This window comes from Ailuropoda melanoleuca, chromosome 1 (genome assembly GCF_002007445.2).
Source record: "Ailuropoda melanoleuca isolate Jingjing chromosome 1, ASM200744v2, whole genome shotgun sequence".
NCBI lineage: Eukaryota > Metazoa > Chordata > Mammalia > Carnivora > Ursidae > Ailuropoda > Ailuropoda melanoleuca.
This window is the reverse complement of record NC_048218.1, coordinates 121,077,435-121,103,500: the sequence shown is the minus strand read 5'-3', so window position 1 is coordinate 121,103,500 and position 26,066 is coordinate 121,077,435. Positions and strand designations below refer to the sequence as shown.

Here is a 26,066-nt window from a genome sequence, read left to right as displayed (position 1 = left end):
GCTCAGGTCATGATCCCAGGGTCCTGGGATTGAGCCCACATTGGGCTCCCTGCTCCGTGAGGAGCCTGCTTCTCCCTCTCCCTCTGCCTGTTGCTCTGCCTGCTTGTATTCTCTCATTCTGTGTCAAATAAAAAAATAAAATCTTTAAAAAATAAAAGAATCAAAAAATAAAAAATAAAAACCACCATAAATAAAAGTTAAAGGTAAATACAAAACTTGTCAAAACCTTTGCACATGAATAAGAAAGAGGAAAACCCAATAGAAAATTGTTGAAAGAATATTATCAGGCATTTTGTAAATCAAGATAAACAAATAATCAAAAGCATTAGTAATTAGCAAGATGTCTTTTTTTTTTTTGGCTTACCAAGTTGGGAAAAATCAAATCAAATGATAAAAATAATACCAAATTTCTGAGTTTCTGTAAGAGAAACTGTTCATTCAATGCATTTGACAACATTTATTCTTTTCATCGAGACCTTCTTAAGTCATCCTATTAATGGTATAACCACTCATGGGAGGGGTTTATTTTCTGCTTTATTTTTCTCCATAGCACTTCCACAAGTAATACAGAATTTACTCATTTATCCTCTCTCCTAGGCAAACCTCAAGAAGATGAGAATTTTTGTGTTTTGTTTACTGCTATAACCCTAGACACTTCCTCGCACTTAGTAGGAACTCAGTAAATTCCTGTTCAGTGAATGAAATATAAAAATGTTCTGAAATTATGAACATTAAAAAATTTTTCATTTCTAGGAATGAATCCTGAGGAAATAAGATCATGTACAGTGATTTAGCTGCAAGGATGTTAATTGAAGCAATATTCACACACTTTAGGAAAATACAACACAAATATTCAAATGCCATAGTAGGTGACTCTTCCTTGACCATTGGACATATGATTGCCAGATTTTAGATGGTTACAAAACATTGTGAGCCATTTATCCATCCACGGACACTTGGGTTGCTTCCACATTTTAATTATTGTGAATAATGCTGCCACAAACACACGTGTACAAATACGTCTTTGAGACCCCGCTTTGTGGATATACACTCAAACGTGGAATTGCTAGATCACATGGCAATTCTATGTTTAATTTTTCGAGGGATATCCATACGGCTTTCTAGGTGGCTATATCATTTTACATTTCTACCAACAGCCCACAAGAATTCCAGTCTCTCCACATCCTTGCTAACACTTGTGGTTCTGTTTTTGTTTTGTTTTGTTTATTAGTGTTTGTTTTGGAGAGTAGCAGTACTAGTGAGTGTGAGGTGGCATCTTTTTGTAGTTTTGATTTTCATTTCACTAATGATTAATGATGAGCATCTTTTCATGCGCTTTGGAGAAATGTCTGTTTGAGTCCTTGGGCCCATTTTTGAATTGTGTGGTTTTGTTGTTGAGTTTTTGGAGTTCTCTGTATATTCTGAATGTTAATCCCATGTCATATATGTGATTTGCAGATATATTTCCCATTCTGTGCATTGCCTTTTTACTTTATGAATAATGTCTTTTGATGTACAAATTTGTAAAATTTTCATGAAGTCCAGTTTGTCTTTTTTTGTTGTTGTTGTTACCTGTGCCTTTGGTTTCCTATCAAGGAAATCATTGCCAAATCCAATGTTGTGAAGCTTTTGTTCTATTTTCTTCTAAGAGTTTTATTGTTTTAGATCTTACATTTAGGTCCATGATCCATTTCGTGTTAATTTTTTTATGTGGTGTTAGATAAGGTCAACTTCATTCTTTTGCATCTGGATATACAATTTTCAGTTTTCCCTACACCATTTGTCAAAAAACTGCCCTTTCCCCCCTTGAATGATCTTGGCACCCTATCAGAAATCACCGACTGTAAATGTAAGAGTTTATTTCTGGGCTCTCTATTCTATTCCATTAATCTCTATGTCTGTCTTTATGCAAAAACCATACTGTTTTGATTACTGTAGCTTTGTAGTAAATTTTGAAATCAGGACATGTGAGTCCTCTAGTTTTGTTTTTTTTTTCAGGATTGTTTGGCTATTTGGCGTCCCCTGATATTCCATATGAATTTTAGGATGGGTTTTTCTATATCTACAATTTCCTATTTCAATAGGAAGTGCACTGAATCTATAGATCGCTTTGAATAATATTGATATTTTAACAATATTAAATGTTCTAATCCATGAACATGGGACATGTTTCCATTTATTTGGGTCTTTAATTTCTTTCAGAAATGTTTTGTAATTTCTAGTTAGTCTTAAAAAGGAAGGAAATTCTGCAATATTCTTCGACATGGATTAACCTTGAAGACATTATGCTAAGTGAAATAAGGTAGTCACAAAAAGACAAAGACTGTGTGATTCCACTTATATGAGGTACTCAGAGTAGAGACAGAAAGTAGAATGGTGGGCCAGGGCCTGGAGAGGAGGAGAGATGGGGACTTTGTGTTTAACAGGTATAGAGTTTCAGTTTTATAAGATCAAAAGAGTTATGTGCATGAATGATGATGATGGCTGTACAACACTGTGAATGTATTTAATGCCACTGAACTGTACAATTAAAAATGGTAAAGATGGGGCGGGTGCCTGGGTGGCTCAGTCGATTAAATGGCTGAGATCAGGTCATGATCTCAGGGTCCTAGGATCGAGTCCCACATTGGGCTCCCTGCTCAGCAGTGAGTCTGCTTCTCCTTCTCCCTCTGTGATCTCTCTCGCTCTCACTCTCTCTCAAATAAATACATAAAAATCTTGAAAAAAAGGTTGAAATGGTAAATTTTATGTGTATTTTAATACACTAAAAAAGAAAAAAACAAACCCATTATGATCCCTTTTAAATTTCTTAAAATGTATATTCATACAAAAATGCTAAAGGTTATGTATAAACTAAAATTATTTCTGTGTGGTAAGGTTATCGATTTCATTTCTTCTTTTGTGTCTATTGATATTTAAATATTTTCTTCTACAATAATTGCATATTGCTCAACTAGTGGTTCTTCCTGAAGAGATCTCTATTCAAGAGGCTTACTTTTTAGTATGAGAAGCCCTGGTGTAAGGTATCACTGGACCTTGGCAATGTGGGCAACTTCCCTGTATCATGTTTGCAGTGATGCTGCTTGGGCTGTGTGGACAGTCACAGCAAATGTTGTCAAACTGTTGTAACATATGACCTGCACTTCATTTAAAATCTGTACAAAACAGAGTATGTTTCTGAACTGTGAATGATCATTCGTATGGACCAGTGTGAATGTGGTAATAATTAATGTGAACCTTAAGAAATAGTGGCTACTCAGCCTACTACGTGTCTTGATGTGTTTAAGAGCAAGTCATAGGAAAAGTTCCGAGTGACCCTGTACTGGAAGGCAGTGACTAGATTCCCCAGATGGACTCTTACTCCATCTTTTGTGTGGCCTGTGGCTTAACATTCAGACAAAGGAGAGAGCTAGTGAATGCTAGAGGGCAAAAAAGGATAATTTAACCATAATTTATCAGTAATAGTAGAGATAAATTCCTAAGAGGAAATAAGGTCTGAGAAGATTACAGGAAATATTAAATCTGTGGTTCTGTTTACCGTAGAAACACCAACCAACTAATTCCAGCTGTTTCTCTGTGGGTTATAGAAGTGTCACAGGCCTGTTTATAGTTACTGCATTGTAGACTTCAGCCTGGATCTTACGGAATCCTATTGGTTTGGTTTGGGTTTGCTCAGATTTGTCCAAAGAGACATTACCTGTAGGCTATCCATTTATGAAATGTAGCCCTGTACCAAATTTTTGTTTTCAAAACTTCTAGTTTCTTCCCCCTCCTTGTCAACTGTTTGCCTTTCCAGTAGTGTCAGTGTAGTTTTATTTATTTAATATAATTTATGTAGCACTGACTTGTACCACACACTGTTATATACGCCTTTACATTTAATTCCTCATGGCAAACTTACAAGCTAGATACTACTTCTTAAGTCAACATGAAAAGCAAAAACCTTACAGGACAAGAATCATGATATGGCTGCATTAAAATTAATAGCTTCTGTATGGTGACTAACATAATATAATAATAAAAAAATAAAAAAAATAAAAGGACTGATGGGTCCAACCCCCCCCCAAAAATTAATAGCTTCTGTATGAAAAGGTAAATAAGGCTAAGAGACGAGCTAGAAGAAATTTAAAGTGCATAAATCAGTAAAAAAAAAAAAAGTCCAACTGAGAAATGTGCAAAAAATACAAAGAGGAAAGAAAAGAAAACAAACAAACAAAACCCATCTAATAGCGTTTAAGCTTGTGAAAAGATGTTTAATTTCTCCAGTTGTGAGAAATGCAACTTAATTTAAAGTAACCATGTGATACGATTTTATCTCTACAAGATTGACAAAACTTTAGTCAGACAACAAAAATTGGTAAGAATGTGGAGCACAAAAGAAGCAAAAATTGGCGCCAAACTCTTTGGAGAACAGTCTGGCACAATCTAATAAAGCTGATGATGTGTCTACTTTATGACTTAGCAATTCTGCTTCTCCATATATACCTTAGGGAATCAATCCTATTGGAATAGACAGAGAAAAGTATAAGGTTCCAGTGAAGCATTGTGAATAAGAGTAAGAGACTGGAAACAATGATGGACCATAAATAGGAGAAAAGATGAACTGTGGAATATTCACACAAGAATGTGCCTGGTGGATAAAACACTTGAGCCAAATCCTTATGTATGAATACAGATAGATCTTAAAATTAAAATGTTCAATAAGAAAGCAAGTTCCAGTATAAAGTTTAAAAACCCACATAATACCTTATATCACTTATGGATTAATCCAAACAGATGTAGGATGGTGTTTCTTCTGAAGAGAAGAAAAGGGACCGTAAGGTAAAGGAGAGGTACAAAAGGGTCTTCACATGTGTCAGTAACATTTTGTTCCTTAAAGATGTGAAGCAAATATGCTAAAATGTTAAGATTCTAATTATGTGGGTGGGGGACATAAATATTTGTATTATTCTCTTTTCTATAGTTTTCTCTTTCATAGTTTTCATGCACTTTTTGGCATTTTTGAAACATTTTACAGGAGTAAAATAAAAAATATACTTAAAAATTTAAGAACTAACTCTAGTGGATAATATTCCTGAATTTTCTTTTAAAAATCTGAGGGAAGCATTGCTATGATATTGAAATAAACTCTTCTGAAATCTTTTATGTTATGTGGACAGCATATCTTTACAAAGTTATATTCAGTTCTTACTGTCTTCCAGTGTAGTGTATTTTGCAATTCTCCATTGTTTTTGTTAAGGCTCTGCAAGATATTTACTTAGCTTTCTGTTTTTTTGCAAAATTACTTGGAGTTTAACGGCACGGTCTTTCATAAATCAAGAAAGTGGAGTGTGAAGAGAAGTTTCTCTCCACTCTTCCGGAGAGCCACCCTTAGGGGAAATCCACAAGTGTATTTATATTTTTTTATATAAGGGATGTAACTAATGTGTACAAATTTTAAAAGATTATGGGTTCTGGGTGTATAAATACCGAAACTTATATTCAGAAAACCATGGTTGACAAATCTACGACTCTATTGTAGAAACAGTATAGCAACAAGACCAGGTATACTTTTCTACTTATGCAAAAATATGAATTTTTTTTTGCAAATTGATTCATATTTCCAATTATATGAATAAATCATTGTGTGCGTTGAAGATTGCTTTTACAACATAAAGTTGTATTCCAATGTTAGTTAAGTTACATTTGGATTTTCATGTAAAACCTCTCTGAAAATACAACTAACTAGAACCCCAAAATAACTTACATTTTTGAGTCCTGAATTTTTATGTGGAAAAATGATTGAGGGGATTCAAAGATTTAAAGTCTTGTCACAAAGTCTCTGTATATAGTTTATCCTTGAAATACTTTTTTGTTCTGACCCAAAAGTGGGGGAAAATTCTTGAAACCAATAGGGATATGATTTTACTTTTGCCACAAATCTTGCCATATTCTTTGCTCAAGAAAATCTGAAAATCATGGAAGAAAGTATCTTTGATCATCTCACAAAGTCTAGTGGGAAGTAAGTATAAAGGGCAAAGGCTCCAAGTTACTATCACTGACTTTTAAATCACCAGATTTGGTCCAGGGGCACCTAAGGACCTCTTAGGGAAATGAGACCTCACATAGCTATGGACACAGCATGACTCCCAGTAGGCATTCTCCTTTATCACCAACAGGAATTGAGACTTTGGACTTCCTCTGAGCCACTAGGATGAGACAAACAAGACAAGATTTAACCTCTGTGACTTCTCTACAAGCTGTATTGATGTTGGTACCTCTTTTAATTGTTTCAACTCTCATGGTTGCTAGCCCGGTGAAATATGTTTGCTTTATTACTCCCTGCTTAGCTTGAAATCTTTGCATTGTCACTAGCTACTATGAGATTTCTGGGTGTAATAAAGTCCAGTGGAGATTCCTGACGCTGATGTCGTCACCAGTCCCCTAGAGGCTTCAGTACAAACACTGATATTTTCTAGAAAAAGAAATAACAACAAAGTAGCATATATATACATTTTGGAAGTCACTGACTTTGACTTTTTATTTTTAAAATTAAAAATAATTTTTGGTTGAGATATATAGTTGACCATTGAACAATGTGGGGGTCGGGGTGCCAGACTCCCACGCAGTTGAAAATCTGTATATAACTTTTGACTACTCCCAAATTTAACTAGTAATAGCCTACTGTTTACTAGAAGCCTTACTGATAACGTAAACAGTTGATAAACTCATTTTGCATGTTATATGTATTATATACTGTATTCTTACAATAAAGTAAGCTAGAGAAAAGAAAATATTATTAAGAAAATCATAAGGGGGGCGCCTGGGTGGCACAGAGGTTAAGCGTCTGCCTTCAGCTCAGGGAGTGATCGCGGCGTTGTGGGATCGAGCCCCACGTCAGTGCTCCTCCGCTATGAGCCTGTTTCTTCCTCTCCCGCTACCCCTGCTTGTGTTCCTCTCTCGCTGGCTGTCTCTATCTCTGTCAAATAAATAAATAAAATCTTAAAAAAAAAAAGAAAATCATAAGGAAGAGAAAATACATTAACAGTATATTATTTATCGAAAAAAAATCTGTGTATAAGTGGACCCACACAGTTCAAGCCAATGTTGCTTAAGGGTCAACTGTAATTGATGTATAACATTATATTAGTTTTTGGTGCACAACATAATGATTTTATAACCATAGAATATCTTGAGCCGGGGATGAGCAATAAATATGATCTGCTATATAAATTGTTTTTTTTTTTAAGATTTTATTTATTTATTTATTTATTATTTTTTTTTAAAGATTTTATTTATTCGACAGAGAGAGAGACAGCCAGTGAGAGAGGGAACATAAGCAGGGGGAGTGGGAGAGGAAGAAGCAGGCTCATAGCAGAGGAGCCTGATGTGGGGCTCGATCCCATAACGCCGGGACCACGCCCTGAGCCGAAGGCAGGCGCTTAACCGCTGTGCCACCCAGGCGCCCCTGCTATATAAATTGTTAAAATTCCTTCCTTGGATTTGCAATTTTAGACACATTTTATTATTGTTATTTATTTTTAGTGTACGTGACATTACTACTAAGTGAAATAGCAGTTATTGAATACTTACTATGTGCTTGATGCTGTGTAAAGCAATCTACAACTGTAATTTTCTTATAGCGGATGACAAAATTGGAGCTCAGAGAAGTTAAACAACTCATCCACCATCACAAAGCTAGGTGAGGTTAGGAAATTTAAAAAAAAATCTTGAAAAGATCAGATTGGAATGTGGTGGTCAATATTATGAGACATTGTAGGACCATAGAATTGATCAATGGTCAGTGGGAAAGAAATTGGGATTATTGGAGCCTAGAGAACTCACTCAGTACAGGGTTAACTTCCCTCTGTCCCCCAGCTCTGATTTGCCAGTGGCCTAAGGGTGGCACTGTGTGCTGGACTTGATTGGGTTGATGCTAACTTCTAGCAGGTCTACCTTACTGAACGAGCATAGAGAACGAGACCAGCTCAAGATCCCACCACCTGACAGATTTGAGCTGATAGATTTCTCTTACATATACCTCCCTACTTGGCTTTTCTATGCCCTAATTTCTTTAGTCATCAGAATCACAAAACTCACCTCACAGTATTATGTTGACTAGAAATAATATATACAAAGTTATTTCTTATGGTGTCTGGTACCCAAAAGGTTCTCAGTTAATAGTAACACCAGGATGCTAGGCTTCAACTATTCCTTTTTAAGCCCTCTGGGACTGGTCCTTGGCAGCACATGACTCAGAGAGCTTTGTCTGGTCTGCTGTCCTAGACTTTGCTACCTAGAGTCAAGCAGTAGGAAGTGATGGTTAACACATGGGCTTGGAACCCAAGATAGACTTCCAGCGTGACTACTTAATGTTGATATGACTTTAAAAGGTTACTTAAACTCTCTAAACCTTGGTTTGCTCATGTTTAAAAGGAGCATAATAATGATACCTCTCTCACAGAATTGTTTTGAGAATTAAGATTTTGATTTGAAACATTTGAATGTTATTAACTGATATTTTTATTAAGGTCATATAGGTGGGAGGTGCTGGGGCTGTGACTCAAACCCAGATCTATCCACATCTCCTGCCTTTTCTATTGGAGCACACCTCCTATGTTTGAGTGCTTTCAGTAATTGGGCTGCTAGTGTGCTCCTTATTACTAGAAATATTTTCAATGCACATAACAGGATGATTTTGTAGGACACAAAAAATGATAAATAATTTTTTAAAGATTTATTTATTGACTTGAGAGGAAGAGAGAGAGTGCACGAGTGGGGGAAGGGGCAGAGGGAGAGAATATCCAAGCAGACTCCCCCTGAGCATGGAGGCCGATGCGGGGCTCGATCTCCTGAGCCAGGAGATGAGCACCTGAACTGAAACTAAGAGTCAGATGCATTATTGACTGAGCCACCCAGGCGCCCCAAACAATAGATAATCTTTAAGGTCTTTAGAATTCCTAAGATCTTATGATTTTCTGAATAACATAGTCCCTAAATCGAAATATTATGTTTATAAGTTAGTTGTTGGGAACTTGAAATTTATTTTTGATAAGACATATCTCTATGAAGAATTTAGAGACCAGTGTGGAAGAAGAAAGAAAAGAGGAGATACTGTGATATTACATTTAAACCGAAGACCCTCAAATTGTCTTCCTTCTCCCAACCACATGTCTAAATAAACATAGTCTCAGGAATATTTGGAGAGAAAGGAATACACCCTACTTATTCAAGCTAATGTGACCGAGACCCTCTAATTCTGACCAATTAGTCATATATTCATTCAGCAAACATTGAGTGCCAACCCTGTTCTAAGTTATGGGGGTATAGCAGTGATGAAACAGTCTGTTTTTCTAGTGTGAGAGAAGATAGTAATCCTTGGGAAAGAGAGAATTGGACAGATTTGAGACATAACTAAAATTCATTTTACTGAAAGGAGGAAAATTGGAGGCAATAAGTTTTATTGTTTAAATTTAATTTAATTTTATTTACATTTAATTAATATATAATGTATTATTAGTTTCAGAGGTAGAGTTCAGTGATTCATCTGTTATATATAACACCCAGTGCTTATTACATTATGTGCCCTCCTTAATGCCCATCACCCAGTTACCCCATCCTCCCATTCCCTTCTCCTCCAGCAACCCTCAGTTTGTTTCCTATGAATAAGAGTCTCTTTTGGTTTATCTCCCTCTCTGATTTTGTCTTATTTTATTTTCCCCTTCCTTTCTCTATGCTCCTCTGTTTTGTTTCTTAAATTCCACACACCAGTGAGATCATATGATAATTGTCTTTCTCTGATTGACTTATTTCACTTAGCCTACTATCCCTCTAATTCCATCCACGTCGTTGCAAATGGCAAGATTTCATTTTTTGATGGCTGAGTAATATTCCATTTATATATATATCATATATATATATATGATATATATATATCACATCTTTTTTTTTTTAAAGATTTTTATTTATTTATTTGACAGAGAGAGTGACAGCCAGCGAGAGATGGAACACAGACAGGGGGAGTGGGAGAGGAAGAAGCAGGCTCCTAGCAGAGGAGCCTGATGTGGGGCTTGATCCCAGAGTCCTGGGATGAAGGCAGACGCTTAACAACTGAGCCACCCAGGCGCCCCTACCACATCTTCTTTATCTATGTATCTGTCATTGGACATCTGGGCTCTTTCCATAGTTTGGCTCTTGTGGACGTTGCTGCTATAAACATTGGGATGCAGGTGCCCCTTTGAATCACTACATTTGTATCTTTGGGGTAAATACCTAGTAGTGCAATTGTTGGGTTGTAGGGAAGCTGTATTTTTAACTTTTTGAGGAACCTCCATACTGTTTTCCAGAATGGCTGTACCAGCTTGCATTCCCACCAACAGTTCCCCTTCCTCCGCATCCTTGCCAACATTTGCCATATCCTGACTTGTTATTTTAGCTATTCTGACCGGTGTGAGGTGGTATCTCATTGCAGTTTTTATTTGTATTTCCCTGATGATGAGTGATGTTGAGCATCGTTTCATGTGTCTGTTAGCCATCTGGATGTCTTCTTTGGAAAAATGTCTACTCATGTCTTCTTCCCATTTCTTGACTGGATTATTTGTTCTTTAGGTGTTGAGTTTGATAAGTTCTTTATAGATTTTGGATACTAGCCCTTTATCGGATAAAACATTTGCAAGTATCTTCTCCCATCCTGTAGGTTGTCTTTTGGTTTGTCGACTGTTTCCTTTGCTGTGTAAAAGCTTTTTATCTTGATGAAAGCGCCCAATAATTCATTTTTGCCTTTGTTTCCCTTGGGAGGCAATAAGTTTTTAATCAAATATCACCATAGTCCAAGTGTGAAGAACCAAGGGCCTGAATTGTGACAGTAACAGTGGGACTAGATAAATAAAACTGAACTGTTGAAAAGTTGATTGTACAGGCCAATTATGTGTAAATTATAAGAGATGATGAAAAGAAAGAGTTCCCAGTTTAGCCAAGAGTGTGATTTCAGGCAAGGGAGAAATACAAGGTTTATGGGGGAAATGGAAGTCTTAGTCATCCAGGGGCAGGTTGTGTTTCCAGGGATGATAGTGCATCTGGGTAGAAATATCCCATGGTAATTAGGAAGAGGGACTTGGGGAAAGGTTAGGGCTGAAAATAGATTGGGGTATCATCTGCATGGAGATGACAGGATTACTTAGATGAGTGAGAGAACAAAGGATATTGGTACTGGAAGGAAAAGGTAAAATAATAAAAGAAACAGAAATGTCCACAGAGGTATTAAAAATCCAATAAGTACAATAGCATAGGATATAAAGATAAGATAGTCAACAGCATCAAATGCACAGAGAGCGGATAGGTTGAGGACTATGAAAAGAGTATTGGGCAGCAGTCCCTGAAGACTCTTGGTGATTGGGCAAGAAAAGGTGTTGGTGAACAAGTCAGATTTCAGAGGCTCAGGCAGTCATGGCTGACTGGAAATGGATAAATAGGATAGGAACAAAAGGGGTAAGAATGTCAAGAAACTTTTTTTTTTAATAAAAACTTGTTTATTATTATTGTTATTCTTATTTGAAAGACCTTATTTATTTATTAGATAGAGAACGAGCAGGGTAAAGAGCAGAGGGAGAAGCAGACTCCCCAGCTAGTAGGGAGCCCAATGTGGAGCTCGATCCCAGAACTCTGGGATCATGACCTGAGCCGAGGGCAGATGCTTAACTGACTCAGACACCCAGGTGCCCCCAAAACTTGTTTATTATTGATAATAACATGGAAGATATTGATAGAGGGGGAGATTTAAGATGCATCAGAGGGAGAGAGTCTGTTGCCTCCTGTCAAGTTTCTTTGCCTCTGGTCTCATCTGTATCATTCCGTTTCCTGTATTAATGCTGATTATGTCAGCCCCCTGCTGAAAGACCTCTCTGGGTGTCTCATGGCCAGTGGAAATCCAAAATCCTTAGCATAGCAGACAAGACGCCTTGCACTCTGGTTCTAACCTTCTTTTCCCAGTTCATCCTTCGCCACTCAGAGCACAGGAGATCTTAGATTCTTTCCAGGTTGGGTCTTTGGACACATTGCTCTCTCCTTTCCATCTTCCACATGGAAAATACTACCTCATCCTTCAGCAGCTGGCTCAGATGTCACCTGGCTTTTGAACTCTTTCCTGACTCCCCAGGCCCATTCAGATCTCCTCCTTTGGTCCTTCAACTGTAGGCTGTATACTCATTTTTGTCTTGGCATCTTGCATTGCAAATCATCACTTTCCTTAGCTGTGTTCTCCATTAGACTATATGGTCTTTGAAAACAGGGACGTTTTTATTGTTGTAATCCCCATGACTGGGACAAAACAAACTCTTGCTAAAAGCATCAGGAATGAATGAATGAGTATTAATATAAGGAAGTGTACCTTGAGGTATAGAGGATGGAAGTGAAGAAGCATTTTAGTGCTAAGTGAAATAAGCCAGACACAGAAATACAAATACTGCATTAATCTCACTGACGTGCAGAATCTAAAAAGTCAAACTCACAGAACCAGAGTGTTAAATGGTGGTTGCCCAGGACTACGGTATGGGGGGAAATGGGGGAGAAACTGGGCAAAGGGTACTAGCTTTCAGTTATAAGAATCAGTCATTGAAGGTAATGCTGTATTTTATACTTAAATGTTCTTAAATAGGTCTTAAATGTTACCCCCCCACACAAAAATGGTAACCATGACGTGAAGGATGTGTAAATTAATTTGATTGTGGTAATCTTATTATGATGTATATGTATATTAAATCACTTCACTACACCACTCTCTAAAAAACCATGGTGTACAAAATAAATATATGCAATTTTTATCGGTCAGTCATACCTCAAAAAAGTTTGAGGGGAAAAAGCTTTATGAATTTGAGCAAGTTAATTTCTCCAAACCTGAGTTTCCTGTTGGTCATACTAGAATAATACTTCCCTTACAGTGTGCTTGTGAGGAGAAAAGCTGCAAGATATTCTAACCAGCATTTAGTCATCATTAATGTTAGAATTATTTCTAACTCCACCTTCATGGTCTGTATCTCTTAATTTCTCTCTTGTCTTGGATTTGGCTGCAACTTCAATCCATTTTCTAAAGAAAAGTTTTTTGTTTGTTCTTTAAGTAAAATTTTGATGCTAAGAAATTTAAACTCAGGTCTATCTTCACGTACCAATGTTTCATCTACTGAAATGATTCAATCGACAGCGAATTCAGCAAAAATCTAAAATTTAATATATGGGTTGATTTAGTAAGTTCACAATGAAGTCTGAATTATTTTAGGAGTTTCCAGGTAATTCCCAGAGGAGGCTGTAGCTTTGAGGCTCCCTACACTGCATCTGAGGACACCCTTCCTGTCTTATCTTCAATACTGTTTTGCCCTAAGTGATTTAGAACAGCTCTTTGCATTTTTTTTTAGCAGCATTTTTGTGGTTAATAAAAACATGCGCTTACAGCTCTTTTTGCATAGATAAAGGAAAGGATTCCACATCAGATTTAGATCAAGAGATAGATTTTCAGAGGAAAATGATGGATGTGTCCTCTGGGAGCAGCAGAGTGCCTCAATGTTCCTTTTCTGAACGCTGCAGTGGAAGGCATTTATGAACACACCCACGCCCATGCACAGACACAAACAGTGGTCATCACTGCCGCTCCAGACATGGCCTCCCTCCCCAGTCTCATTTCCAAAGTGCATCCGTTGTTTTCCATAACATGAAATAAATCCCTCTTTTCTGCCCCGTGGTGAAAAGCTTATATAAATACTAAAACTTCAACTATTCCCCTGAGTTTTCTGTTGGCAAGCCTGTAGCTATGGGTTTGTTTGGATCTTGACGTGCATTTTCTGTGCAGATCTTTGAGGCCACTTGGGTGAGTCTGGTGGTGATAAATTCACTTGTCTTGAAAACTTATCAGGTTAACCACGATAACACTCTGCTTATGGAAACTTAAATGATTGACAAAGGCTCCAGGTTCAAAGTATCTCTTTTATTCTTTCAACATATATCGTTTTGGTGATATATGTGTCTTAGGAAGTCTTGGCTAGGAGATGATTTTAACAGTCATTGAAAAGAAAAGAAGGATGTGAAGAATCGATTAATGTAAGACATTTCATCCTGCATGGTGGTGTTCCCATGAAAGAAGGTTTTTCAGGATATAGAAGTGAAATATTTCATTGTGTACTAAGTAGGGATAGTTAACATTACTGGCTATAATTCAAATGGACGATGAAAAATCTTTATTCATCAAAATGGTGAGATTAGAAAAGTATCCTCAAAGTATTGATATTGTTTTTACTCTTGTTGTAAACAGTGGAAGAAGTAGTGGATTCTCCAATATAATTTCCCATGGAATATGCAAACCTAAGATTAATTCTTAGCTATGTCTAAGATTCCTGAGTAGAAGTCCATGAATACTATTTCTACTATATTTCCACTTGCCCTCCCTTAGTAGTGAAGCCTTCTGCTTGCTGCCAATAATCTATTTTACCTAAATAACCTACCAATAATATCTTTTCACCTAGATTATTACTTAACTGGAAATAGTTTGCTATTTTAGCAATTAGTAATTATAAATTCTTCATATATTACAAATTATGACTGTTGAATTGTCTTTGAGGATTCAAGATTTTATTTCTGTTTCACTGTCTTAACAAGAAGAAATATAAGATGGTGAATCTCATTAATGAATTGGGTCCTCTTTCCTTCACACCTAATAGAGAAAATAAAGGCAATCAAGTAAGCTTTTATGTCTGTGAAGTTTAATTGTAAATTATAGAAAAAACAAAACAGAGGTAAAGGACTTGGCTGGGTTTGAGTGTTGCTGGCTAAACTGATACATCAGTCTTCACATGCCTAGATTTGTTCTGATTAGAAGTCATAATGCAAATAAGTAGCTAAAGTTGTGCTTAGGCCAATGGTAGTGGCTGATAATTTTGGTGTATTTTAAATATAATGGAGGTGGAACACACAGCTTTCTTTTTTTTTAATTTAAAAATTTTATCTATTTGAGAGAAAGAGAGAGCACAGAGGGTGAGTGAGAGGGAGAAGCAGACTCCCTCCTGAAGAGAGAGCCCAAAGCGGGGCTCGATCCCAGGATCCTGAGGTCATGAGCTGAGCTGAAACCAAGAGTCGGCTGCTTGACCAACCGAGCCACTCAGGCACCCCAAACATATAGCTTTCTTTTAAAGCAACTACATTTGTTTATTTTTTGTTTTGAAGAATAATTTAGTACATCAGTCTACCTTAAACTGAGGTACTATGCCTGACACCTGAAAAACACTTTGCACAATGACATTATGCTCAGAATTGCATTTAATTATATTGTTATATTTATTAAGTGCTAAATACCACAACAATGAAAGCTCAGTCAAAACCATTTCCCACATAGTCTGTCTTCTCCAAGGGAGTCTCTGTCAAAAAACACACAGGGACGGGAATAGGAGGGATGATATCTCTAATGGTGGAGCTTCAAACGATGGGAGCTGGGTGGCTATTCTTGCCACTCCTGGGCAAGTCAAGTTGTTTCAGTTAGTCAACATTCTCAAAACTAGGAGCAAAGAGGGCCTAAGAAACATATTTTTGTCGTTATTGGTTGCTTCAAAAGAGAGCCATAGGAGAAAAAAACGTTGTGTTATGTTCTTTGTAAAAATGCATCTTTTTGGGGTCTTTTCCTAGGTTTGAAAAAGAAATGACCAGCAAGTGGTTATACCTCTTTGAAGGCAGCGGGGTTGCATACGGTCCAATCAACGACATGAAGAATGTATTTACAGAACCCCAGGTTTGGTTTTTGAAGTTTTTAGTACATGGCAGTTAAAAACACAAGAAATTGCCTCTCTTTCTTTATCTAGAGTGGTTCACGTAAATACACGTGAGCCATTGGTCTTGAGCTTAAGTCACATAACATGATTTTTGACAGTTACGTTAAACCGTGGGTCTGAAGGAAAAAGAATCGATTGAGAACAGGCTGTGTATAATCATACCTTTATGTCCATCACATCTAACATATTTCTGCAGCAGTGTCTACATAAAGTTTGCAAGGTCAGGACATTCGTTTCTCCTGAAAAATGTGAAATGTAGACAATTGAGAGGTTGGGCTCAGGTCCTCAGAGATCATTCTCTGTAGAAGGAAGTCTGACAAGTTTTATAGTTGTAGCCCTCATCTCACCAGGTGGCTATCTTAAAGTGTACAAAGCAAGTTATAGTTAATTTTGCAAATGAGAGGCTTTTATATGTTTTGATTAACAAAGTGCATTATTTGTGAAGAATCAGTTGTACTTGAATTGAGATTTGTACTGTACAATTCTTATAAGCTTCTTTTCGGGCCCCAGGAATAAGGATCACCTAAACGTAAGTTTTTTTCTATAACATTGTTCAAATTATTATTTGTAGATGTTATCAAAATAGTTTTTGATTTATTACTTTAATCAGTATCACTGCAAGCAATTTACTGTTTCTCAGATTCGAATATTAATCCTGATATGTAGAGGAATACCATTTTTTCTATGAAGCTTTCACTATGATTATTCACATATCTTGTCAGCTTCCAACACTTCAAAATTATAGGTCTAAGAAGATTCTTTCTATTGCAACCGCTTTTTCTTTCAAATGAATTATTGAAAATGGAATATGATTTTTCTTTCTTTTTTTTTTAAAGATTTTATCTATTTATTTGACAGAGATAGAGACAGCCAGCGAGAGAGGGAACACAAGCAGGGGGAGTGGGAGAGGAAGAAGCAGGCTCCTAGCGGAGGAGCCTGATGTGGGGCTCGATCCCATAACGCTGGGATCATGCCCTGGGCCGAAGGCAGACGCTTAACCGCTGTGCCACCCAGGCGCCCCAGAATATGATTTTTCTAAGGGGGGCAAACTTTGTTGAAAACTGACCTACGTTTTTAACTTTGGTACCTATCTTTTACATGAGTATCTGCTTCGAGGAGAATTGATTTTTTATTTAATTCAGTGTTTATAATATTTACTGGAGAAAAAAAGTGAATGGATTCAGGAATTCTGCTTTGTCATATCTTCCTGCTAAGAATATGGCAAGGCTTTGTGCGCAATAAGACAATGGCCGATAGGTATTTGAGATGAGGGGGCCTCCTGGATCTGTACTGAGTTTATGTGGCAGGGTCCTCACTGCGTCAGTGGATTAATGCCTGGTGATTAATGGCTCCTTGGCGACGAGGTAGCAGTGCGCACACTTTGAAATGTACTAGACCCGAAGGACCAGTTTTCTCATTTCATAACTTTGAATAAGGCCAAGCTTTGGCTTTAAGTCGTCGTGGGGGAATGGGTGGGTTTTACTATTATTTTCCTCCTTAAAAGTGGTACCAAGATGTGTAGGAGTTGGCGTTTGACTTGATTCGAGGGCATATCTCTGTAGAGATCATTTCTGAGAGTTTTATCATCAGCATTACTGTCGCTCCACCTGTTTCTTCAGGCATAAAGACACCAAATTAAAGAACGTTATTTTAGGGGCGCCTGGGTGGCTCAGTCGGTGAAGCATCTGCCTTCAGCTCAGGTCATGATCCCAGAGTCCTGGGATGGAGCCGGGCATCAGACTTCCTCTCACTCTGCCCTTCCCTCTGTTTTTGTTGTCTTGCGCTTTAAAAAAAGAAAAAAAATATATATGTTCTAACATTACCCATTTTCTAGGTATTGATGAACAAGGAACCAAGGTTCCACCCTTCAAATTGTTCACCTAATGGGCTGCTTCAGATTGAATATAGGATAATGAGGTTTTTCATTCCCAGTTTTCCCTTGTAGTTCGGTTTAATTGCTTTAATCATTCTATCTCAACTCTTTTGGACCCATATGAAGTTTCTAATATCGGTCTATGGCATTTTTTTTTTAGTACTTTAGTCATTTTTCAAATGGAGAAGATTGATGTTACCTAAACCAAGATATCAACTTTTGCTACTACCCCAGGAGTCTCTGAAAATTGCCTTCTTATCCACCAAAAAGTAGATCCTGTTACCATTCTGACATCAAAGATTCTTAATCATCCAGTGATAATTACTGACAATTGTACTCTATCTGCAAGAATAGAGTTGGTCTCTTTTAGATATAATTTCATTCTTTGCAGTTTAAATACCAAATGTATACAAAATTTATCTGGAGTTTTAGAAATTTAGAGAGCAATGTATTACTGTTACATTTTAAAAATTAGCGCGGACGACTCAGGCAATTATATGTAGGACTGTTTGGCATGAGAGGTAAGGACATTTGGCTCTTTTAAAAAGAATTCCCTATCATTTTGAGTTTTGAAAGGAATGTAAAATGTGAAGAAATCAGGGAGTTGTGTTTTAGGACTACTTTAAAAAGTTCCTCCGACAAACCTTTATTTTACTAACATACCCAGGGCTAGGGATTTAGCATGAATTTAGTAATTCTCTTCCTTTCTGAACAAATAAATTTAAAATCGACTTAGCAGATACACAGTAAATGTTGTTGATGTATGAATCAGTGAATGAATGAGTTGGTTAACTCTGCCAAGCAGAGGTTTTCCAAGTGATCAAGGGGCTGTTGTGCACCCCTGGGTGGGGCTGACAGCGTCTCTCTATAGCCTTTGTTTGGAAAGTGCTGCATAATGGTTAAGACCACGGAGTCAGAATTGTTGGGCAGTTCTAGAAACTTACTGAGCTTTAGTTTTCTTAACTGTGAAGTGGTGTAATAGGTTCTTTTCTCTATATTGTCATGTTACATGAGATAATGTTTATCAAGGGCAGTAGGGATTGCCAGAGGTAAAGGCTCAAGACACAGTATTAGCTCTGATTACGATGGTACCCTTTAAAGTAATATTTTTGTTAAAAAACACCTTCTTCGGTGGAGACCTTTGTTAAAGGTTTTATTTTTGTTAAAAGACCACCTTTGGTGGATACAAACAAATTCAGTGTGGCTGTGGGGATGGGGATCCCTAGCTTAAAAATCAAGCTGTAATATTCTTTTAAGGAAAGGCATCTGCAAACTCCGTGCCAAGAACTTCTGAACCCTTCATCATTTCTGATTGCTGAAACTCCTCTTATATTTTATTTTGCGTAAAAGTATCATTTCCGTTTAAGGTGTCCTCCCTTGTTTTTCCCCCGATGAGCTGTAGACTTTCTTGGCCCCCAGGGTGCGTGGAACCGGCCACTTGTGCTCAGATGTGGGACCGCGCCACTGGCGCCCCTGGCTGGCTCTCCACGCGCCCCGTGCCAGCACAGCTGCTAGCTCAACTGAAAACTGATTTGGGTGAAGTACAAGGTCTGGAACATGGTGCCGGAAGTGAGGCTTTGATGAAGTGAAGAGGGGTATGTCTAACCAAAAAGAAAAAAAAAAAGTCAGAAGCATCAAAGCACAGGAGAGGATTTTCTGGGGGCCTGCTTATCAAGTGGACCATTCACATCTCATCTGTGGTTTGAGCTTAGTAGATAACAAAAATGTTCTTGATGGTAGAAACTATTTCAAACCTAAATACTTTTATCATGGCCTCATGTTCTGAGGAAACTTGATTTTTTTTTTTGACTCAGCTGAAAGAGCAGATGATTTTTCCCCCCTTGGGTAAATGCAAGGTTGCCTACCTTTCAGCCTCTGATTATCTGCTGCAGACATTGCCCAGTTGAAGGAATCCTCCAAGCATCCCCTGTTAAGGCAGTCAAGAATACTGTGAGGGTTTTGGTCTGTATTTATAGATCGCTTAGAGAAATTTTGATCCAAAAGCCTTTTAGTGGTAGTTTTATTGTTTTTCTCCCTCGGTGATGAATTATCTGTGGAAAACTCTGTGTATACTATAGAAGTGTAATATGGATTATCTGCATATAGATTTCAAGAGTCATTTTTTTAAGTGCTTTCTTAAAATATCTTTTTTAAATCAGGCCAAGATTGTGCAGTACATTAAAGGAATTCTTAAAAAGTTTAAAAAACTTGCTAGATGACCTCAGTATGGTCCTATTTAACATACCCTGGGGAACATGTGCATGAAATACATTGTGGTTTGAGGTTTTCCAACCCAAACAAACTTAAAAGAAAATGCAGCTTTTAATAGAAACTATGCAGATTCCTGCAAAAATAGGTATGGATCCCACCACAGAGAGCATTTAACAGCATCATTATCTACCATGAGAATCAAAAGAGATTGTGTTATCCTGTTTTTTTTTTTTTGTATTTTGCTTAAGACCGTGTATTTGGCGATTCTAAGTGTATTTTTTGAACTGTGCAATTAAAAAATATATAGATATGGATGACCAAATCTGTGGTTGATTTTTTTTTTTCTCCTTGATGCCATGACCCATGGGTGGGGAAGAGAGGGCAATGGGTGTTGCCAAGCTGGTGTTATTTAACAGAGCCTTCACATTTCTACCACACAAGTTGAATCCATCAGGTGTAAGACATCACCCCGAAGCATCACTTCTGAGAACTATGGGGAGGGAAGTATCAGAACTGAAATATCACAGCTGGCCCTGATTTTAGCTGGTGCCAAACACCTGCAGGCTAAAAGGATACCAAAACAAAACCCCACCCCGTGGCAGCAAGCCATCCCTTAACAACCCTTCCTTAACTTTGTATCACCATCAAAATTAATTTAATATTTTCTACAGAAACCTTCTTCTTCCTGTCCCAGAAGGCCATTACAAGTCCTTTAACAAATCTTTTCGTATGGGATAAATAGGTCATAGAAGCAAGCAGAGCGAAGTATTGAAATATTTGATAGCTTAAAATTATCTGTTGTTTTCATATCATTATTTGTGGAAGCCTGTGAAGTTGGAGGTTTTATTAATCTCTAGGCTAGCTCATATTCTCAAAGCGATTTGGTTTTTTTAGCACATCTGGCAAACTATCTGAGCATCTGGGAAAAAAAAAAGCTTTCAATATTCATATAGTAAGTGTCAGAAGCACCCCAAAATACAAAGCTGTTTTTCAAGCCCTTTCTACACTCATGCATGCACGCACTTCTGCACACGCACATGTACACACTCACACACACACACACGCATTGTTGATGCATTTTAAAGATTGCCTTCTCCATGACACTAGCTAATATTTATTGAAATGCAGTTCTATAGTCCAGGAGGGCTTACGCACCTCAATCACAATTATATCCTTGTCTCTAACACTGCTGGGGAATACACACATACAGTGCTCCCTGCAACTGGAAAACAGTTGATGAAGATCTAAGATAAAACAGTATGTCTGGAAATAATTCCTGGTAGACAAAGGAGATAAAAAAATAAATTTTGTGTGTATCTCTGAACATACATGACACACTTTAGATGGTGAACAAATTCACATATAGTATGTGTGTGTTTGTCTTATGATACCTGGGGATAACACTTTAAATTTTTGAAGAAATAGTGTGCTTTAGGCTTAAGTGATTAAATGAAATAAAAATGGAGAGTTTAAACCTTCAATTTTATATTAAAATATAAAGTATTAGGCAGCAGTGTCTAATTTTATTTTGTTGAGTTTCAAAGAATCCTAATGCAAGAAGCCTCATCTCTTACTATGTAAGAGGAAACCCACTGAAATGTCAAATAAAAATTAAGGACATAGTATAACATTACTGGCATTTTATGTTCATTTTTTAAATATAGCTAAGAAATTTGGAGGCACCAATTTCTTTGAGCTATAACACAAATATACTTAGATATCCAACTGGAATGCCTTGGACATTACTTGATTGATGTTGATGGAAATAAGATTGTAGAATTTATGTTAAAGAAAAAAGCCTTCTTTTGATCTTTTTATGAAAATGTGAGAGGCATGGTTCAGGGCAAAGGAGAATGTAGTTGCTTATTCACTCGGTCAGACATTCATTCATTCATTTAGCAAATAGTAATCGGTGGCTGTCACGTGCTTGCCCTTTCTCTCTTTCTCCCTGTCCTCCTCCCCCCTTTCCTCTCCCTCTCTCTATATGTATGTATCCATACATATATGTAATGCATGTACTACACAAGACTGTATTATGTACAGTATATTATACATATAGTCTTGTATTAGGTATTTGGCAAGGGGAGGGTATGATGGAAAACAGTGAATCAACAAAGATAAAGCTATTCAGCATGCAAGGAGGTCCTATAGTCCACTTTAAGGTAAAGTATGTCCAGTGTCACAGAAGAGTTACACATAAATGTTCTGGGTATTTTAGCAGTGAGAAGTAATAGGCATAAAGAATCCTATTTAATGAATTAACAAAAGTTTAAAATCTGGCAAAGAGTTGCAAAAATGTCTTAATCACTTAAGCACTATTACAATCCCACTGACTATATTCCTACACTGTACCTTTTATTCCCATGACTCATTCATTCTGTAACGAAGCCTGTATCTCCCAACTTACCAAAGAACTCTTTATCCTTTTAAATACTTGTTGTAATCAGTTCGTCATATTACTAATAAATCCCTTCTCAATGATTAAGAGGAATTTAATGGAGGGTTTCCACTTTTACTGTTCAGTGATTTTGAAATGATTTGTGACCTGAGAATATTGGAAAGTTTCCTCTTTTTTTTTTTTGTACAGTTATTCTCTCTGTATGTGTTTTTCTTTCTCTAACAGCCAGTATTAAAGGCTATGATTTTACAGATTTATTCAAATGAAAACATTTAACATTTTCATCACTATTTTATTGTAGTTATTACATTAAAAAGCATTTTAGTTGTATTATTGGTGGTACCGAACGTGAGCAATGATTGACAGGGACTGAGCACCACTGATGTTTGAAGAACTTTTGTAAAATGATTAATGATGAGGGAGAAAGAGATACAAAATGGTGTATTCAAGGCCTACAGGGACCTTGAAATGGAGTTCCACATTCTTTAAGAACTCAGCAGTTAAAAATCGAGTCTGAATTAGCAATTTGTCTCTTTTACTTTGATGACCTGTGCTTTAGGTGTTGTGCTAAGAAACCATTACTTGCCTAAGGACATGAATATTTACAGCTATATTTTCTAAAAGTTTTATAATTTTTACATCTTACATTCAGGTCTATGATCCATTATGTGTGTGTGTGTGTGTGTGTGTGTGTGTGTGTGTGTGTATGCTCATGCTGTAAGGTGTGGAGTCTAACTTCACTGTTTTGCATAGGGTTATATCCAGTTGTTTTAGTATCATTTGTTAAAATGACTAATATTTTCCCCGTTGAGTTTTCTTGGCACTGTTGTTCAAAATCAATTAGCCATTAATGTAAGGGTTAATTTTAGAACTTTGGTTATTTAAAAGTGTTTTTATTTCTTTCCACATTTGTATGTATTTCTCAACCTTTCTAATGTTGATTTCTGATTTCATTCATTGTGTTTGAAAAACATACTTTGAATGATTTCAGCTCCTTCAGATTTCTTGAGGCTTATGTTACATCCCAGCGTAGGATCGATCCATTCTGCAGAATGTTCGCTGTATTCTTAAGAGTGTATATCCTATTGGAATATGCTGTAGATGTCTGTTAGGTCTTGTTTGTTTTTACCATTGTTTAATTCTTGCATTTCCTTGTTCATCTTCTGCCTAGTCTCTATACAGATTGAAAGTTGGGTGTTGAAATCTCCAACCATTATTTGTGAATTGCTTGTCTCTTCTGTCAGTTTTTGCTTCATATGTTTTGGGCTCTGTTGTTACATGCATATATGCTTACCACTGTTATATCATCTTTAAGAATTATCCCTTTATCATCATAATAAAAGAATGATTCTTTATCTCTAGTAAGATTCTTTTTTTTTTTAAAGATTTTATTTATTTATTCAACAGAGATAGAGACAGCCAGCGAGAGAGGGAACACAAGCGGGGAGAGTGGTAGAGGAAGAAGCAGGCTCATAGTGGAAGAGCCTGATGTGGGGCTCGATAGATCCCATAACGCCAGGATCACGCCCTGGCCTGAAGGCAGATGCTTAACCGCTGTGCCACCCAGGTGCCCCAAGATTCTTTGTTTTAACATCTATTTTCTGATATTAGTATAGCCACTGCATTCTCTTTTATGATTGTTGTTTTCATTGTACATCTTTTTCATCCTTTTATTTTCAACCTATTTGCGTCTTTGAATATAAAGTATCTCTTATGTAGACATAAGAGATAAGTTGGATCCTGTTTCTTTAATTCTATCTGAAAATGTATGCCTTTTGATTGAATTGTTTAAGCCATTTATACTTAGTTACTATTGATGTGGTTGGATTTACACCTGACATTTTGCCTTTTGTTTTCTATGTGCCTCATGTCTTTTTTATTCCTCTGTTCCTTTCATTGTCTTCTGTATTAAGTAGATATTTTCTAGCATAATATTTTAATTCTTTTCATAACTTTCAATGACATTTTGAGCTTTTTTTTTTTATTGGTATCTTTAGGGCCTATAACCTATACCTTAACTTATCAGAATTGACTTCAACTTTTTACTTGAGTATAGTTGACACACGATGTTACATTAGTTTCAGGTGTATAACATAGTAATTCAGCAACTTTATAGGTTATGCTGTGCTACAAGTATCGTCACCATCTGTCACATATAGCACTAGTACAAAACCATTAACTCTATTCCCTGTGCTGCACCTTCAATTCCCATGACTTTCTCATTCCATGACTGGAAGCCTTTATCTCCCACAACCTTTTGCCCATAATTGCACTACTGGGTACTTACCCAAAGAAAGTGAAAACACGAATTCAAAAAAATATGCACCCCTATGTTTATTTCAGCATTATTTATAATAACTAAGATATGGGAAGCAACTGAAATTTCCATCAATAGATGAATAGATAAAGAAGGTCTCACATACACACATACACACACAGAGCAATAGTACCCAGCCATAAAAAATATGAGGTCTAACCATTTGTGACAACATGGATTGACTTAGAGGGTCCTAGAGAAAGACAAATACCATGTGATTCCACCTTTATGTGAAACCTAAAAAAAACAAAACAAATGAATAAAAAAAAACAAATGAAAAGCAAAATCAGACCTGTAAATACAGAACAATCTGATGGTTGCCAGAGGCAAGAGGGGTGGGAAGATGGTCAAAAAAGAATTGACTTCAGTTTTATACTGATTTAGTTACAGTGAAATCTGGAAACTTTACTCCTATCTATCTATCTATCTATCTATCTATCTATCTATCTATCATCTGTCTATATTATAAACTCATCAATACACTGTTATAATTATTAGTGTATATAATGTTATATTAAATCTTTTAAAACAGCTGATCGAAGAAATGAGAGCAAATATATATTTATAGAATTTTTATATTAATCTTTTTATTTTATCTTGTTTTCCTAATTTCTACCTATGGATTTGAGTTAACGATTTGAGTTGGATCTGATGTCCTTTCCTTAATCCAGTACACCTTTTTGCTGTTATCCACTCCCCATGTGCTATTATTGTTAAATACATTACATTTATATATTATAGGTCCAACACTACATTTATATACATATTGTATATTGCAATAGCTTTTTCAATCAGCTAAGACAAGAAAGGAAAAATATGTAATTATATCATTTTTATAATTGCCTATGTGATTATTTTACTGGTATTCTTTCTGTGTATCTGTGTGTGGATTCATCATGCTGTATGGTATCATTTACTTTTAGTCTGAAGAACTTTCTTTGATATTTATTAAAATATAAGTCTGCTACCAAAGATTCTCTCAGTTTTGGTATAACTGGGATTGTCTTTAGTTTGCTTTCATTTGTGAAAGATAGTTTTGCTGGATACAATATTCTTGTTTGGCAGTCTTTTACTTCTAACATTTTTAATATGTTGCCTTCTGACTTCCATGATGTCTGATGAGATATTATGTGTTAATCTTATTCAGCTCCCTGGTATGTTATCAGTTATTTTGCTTTTGCTCCTTCCAGGGTTTTCTCTTCGTCTTTGAACATTTTGAGTATTATGTGTCTGGGTGTGTGTGAATCTCTTTGCATTTACCATACTTAGAGTTCACTGAACTTCTTGGATGCATAGACTAATGCTTTTCATGAAAACTTAAATGCAAGTTTTAAGCCATTTGTTCTTCAATATTGTTCATCTCTTTCTCAAAATCTCCTTCTGGTTCTGCTATTTATGTGTGGGTTAGTGCTTTTAATGGTGTTTCGCACGTCCCTAAGGCTCTGTTCTTTTCTTCATTTTTTTTTCCCTCTCTTCTTCAGATTG

General features: G+C 36.6%; 1 protein-coding gene across 8 annotated transcripts in view; it reads left to right on the top strand.

Annotated features, from left to right (window-relative positions):
* Positions 1-26,066, top strand: part of SUGCT (succinyl-CoA:glutarate-CoA transferase) — a 706,709-nt gene that overhangs the window by 329,026 nt on the left and 351,617 nt on the right. For 7 of the 8 annotated variants that reach the window (XR_004626996.1, XM_034665707.1, XM_034665695.1 and 4 more), the window contains one exon: positions 15,640-15,742. Coding sequence is in view for 7 of the 8 variants with exons in the window: in XM_034665707.1 (XP_034521598.1) it covers positions 15,640-15,742 (103 nt within the window). In the remaining variant the exon portion in view is untranslated. Of the gene's footprint in view, positions 1-15,639; positions 15,743-17,815; positions 21,046-26,066 lie in introns of those variants that run through there. The other variant, XM_034665718.1, reaches the window with a different exon arrangement.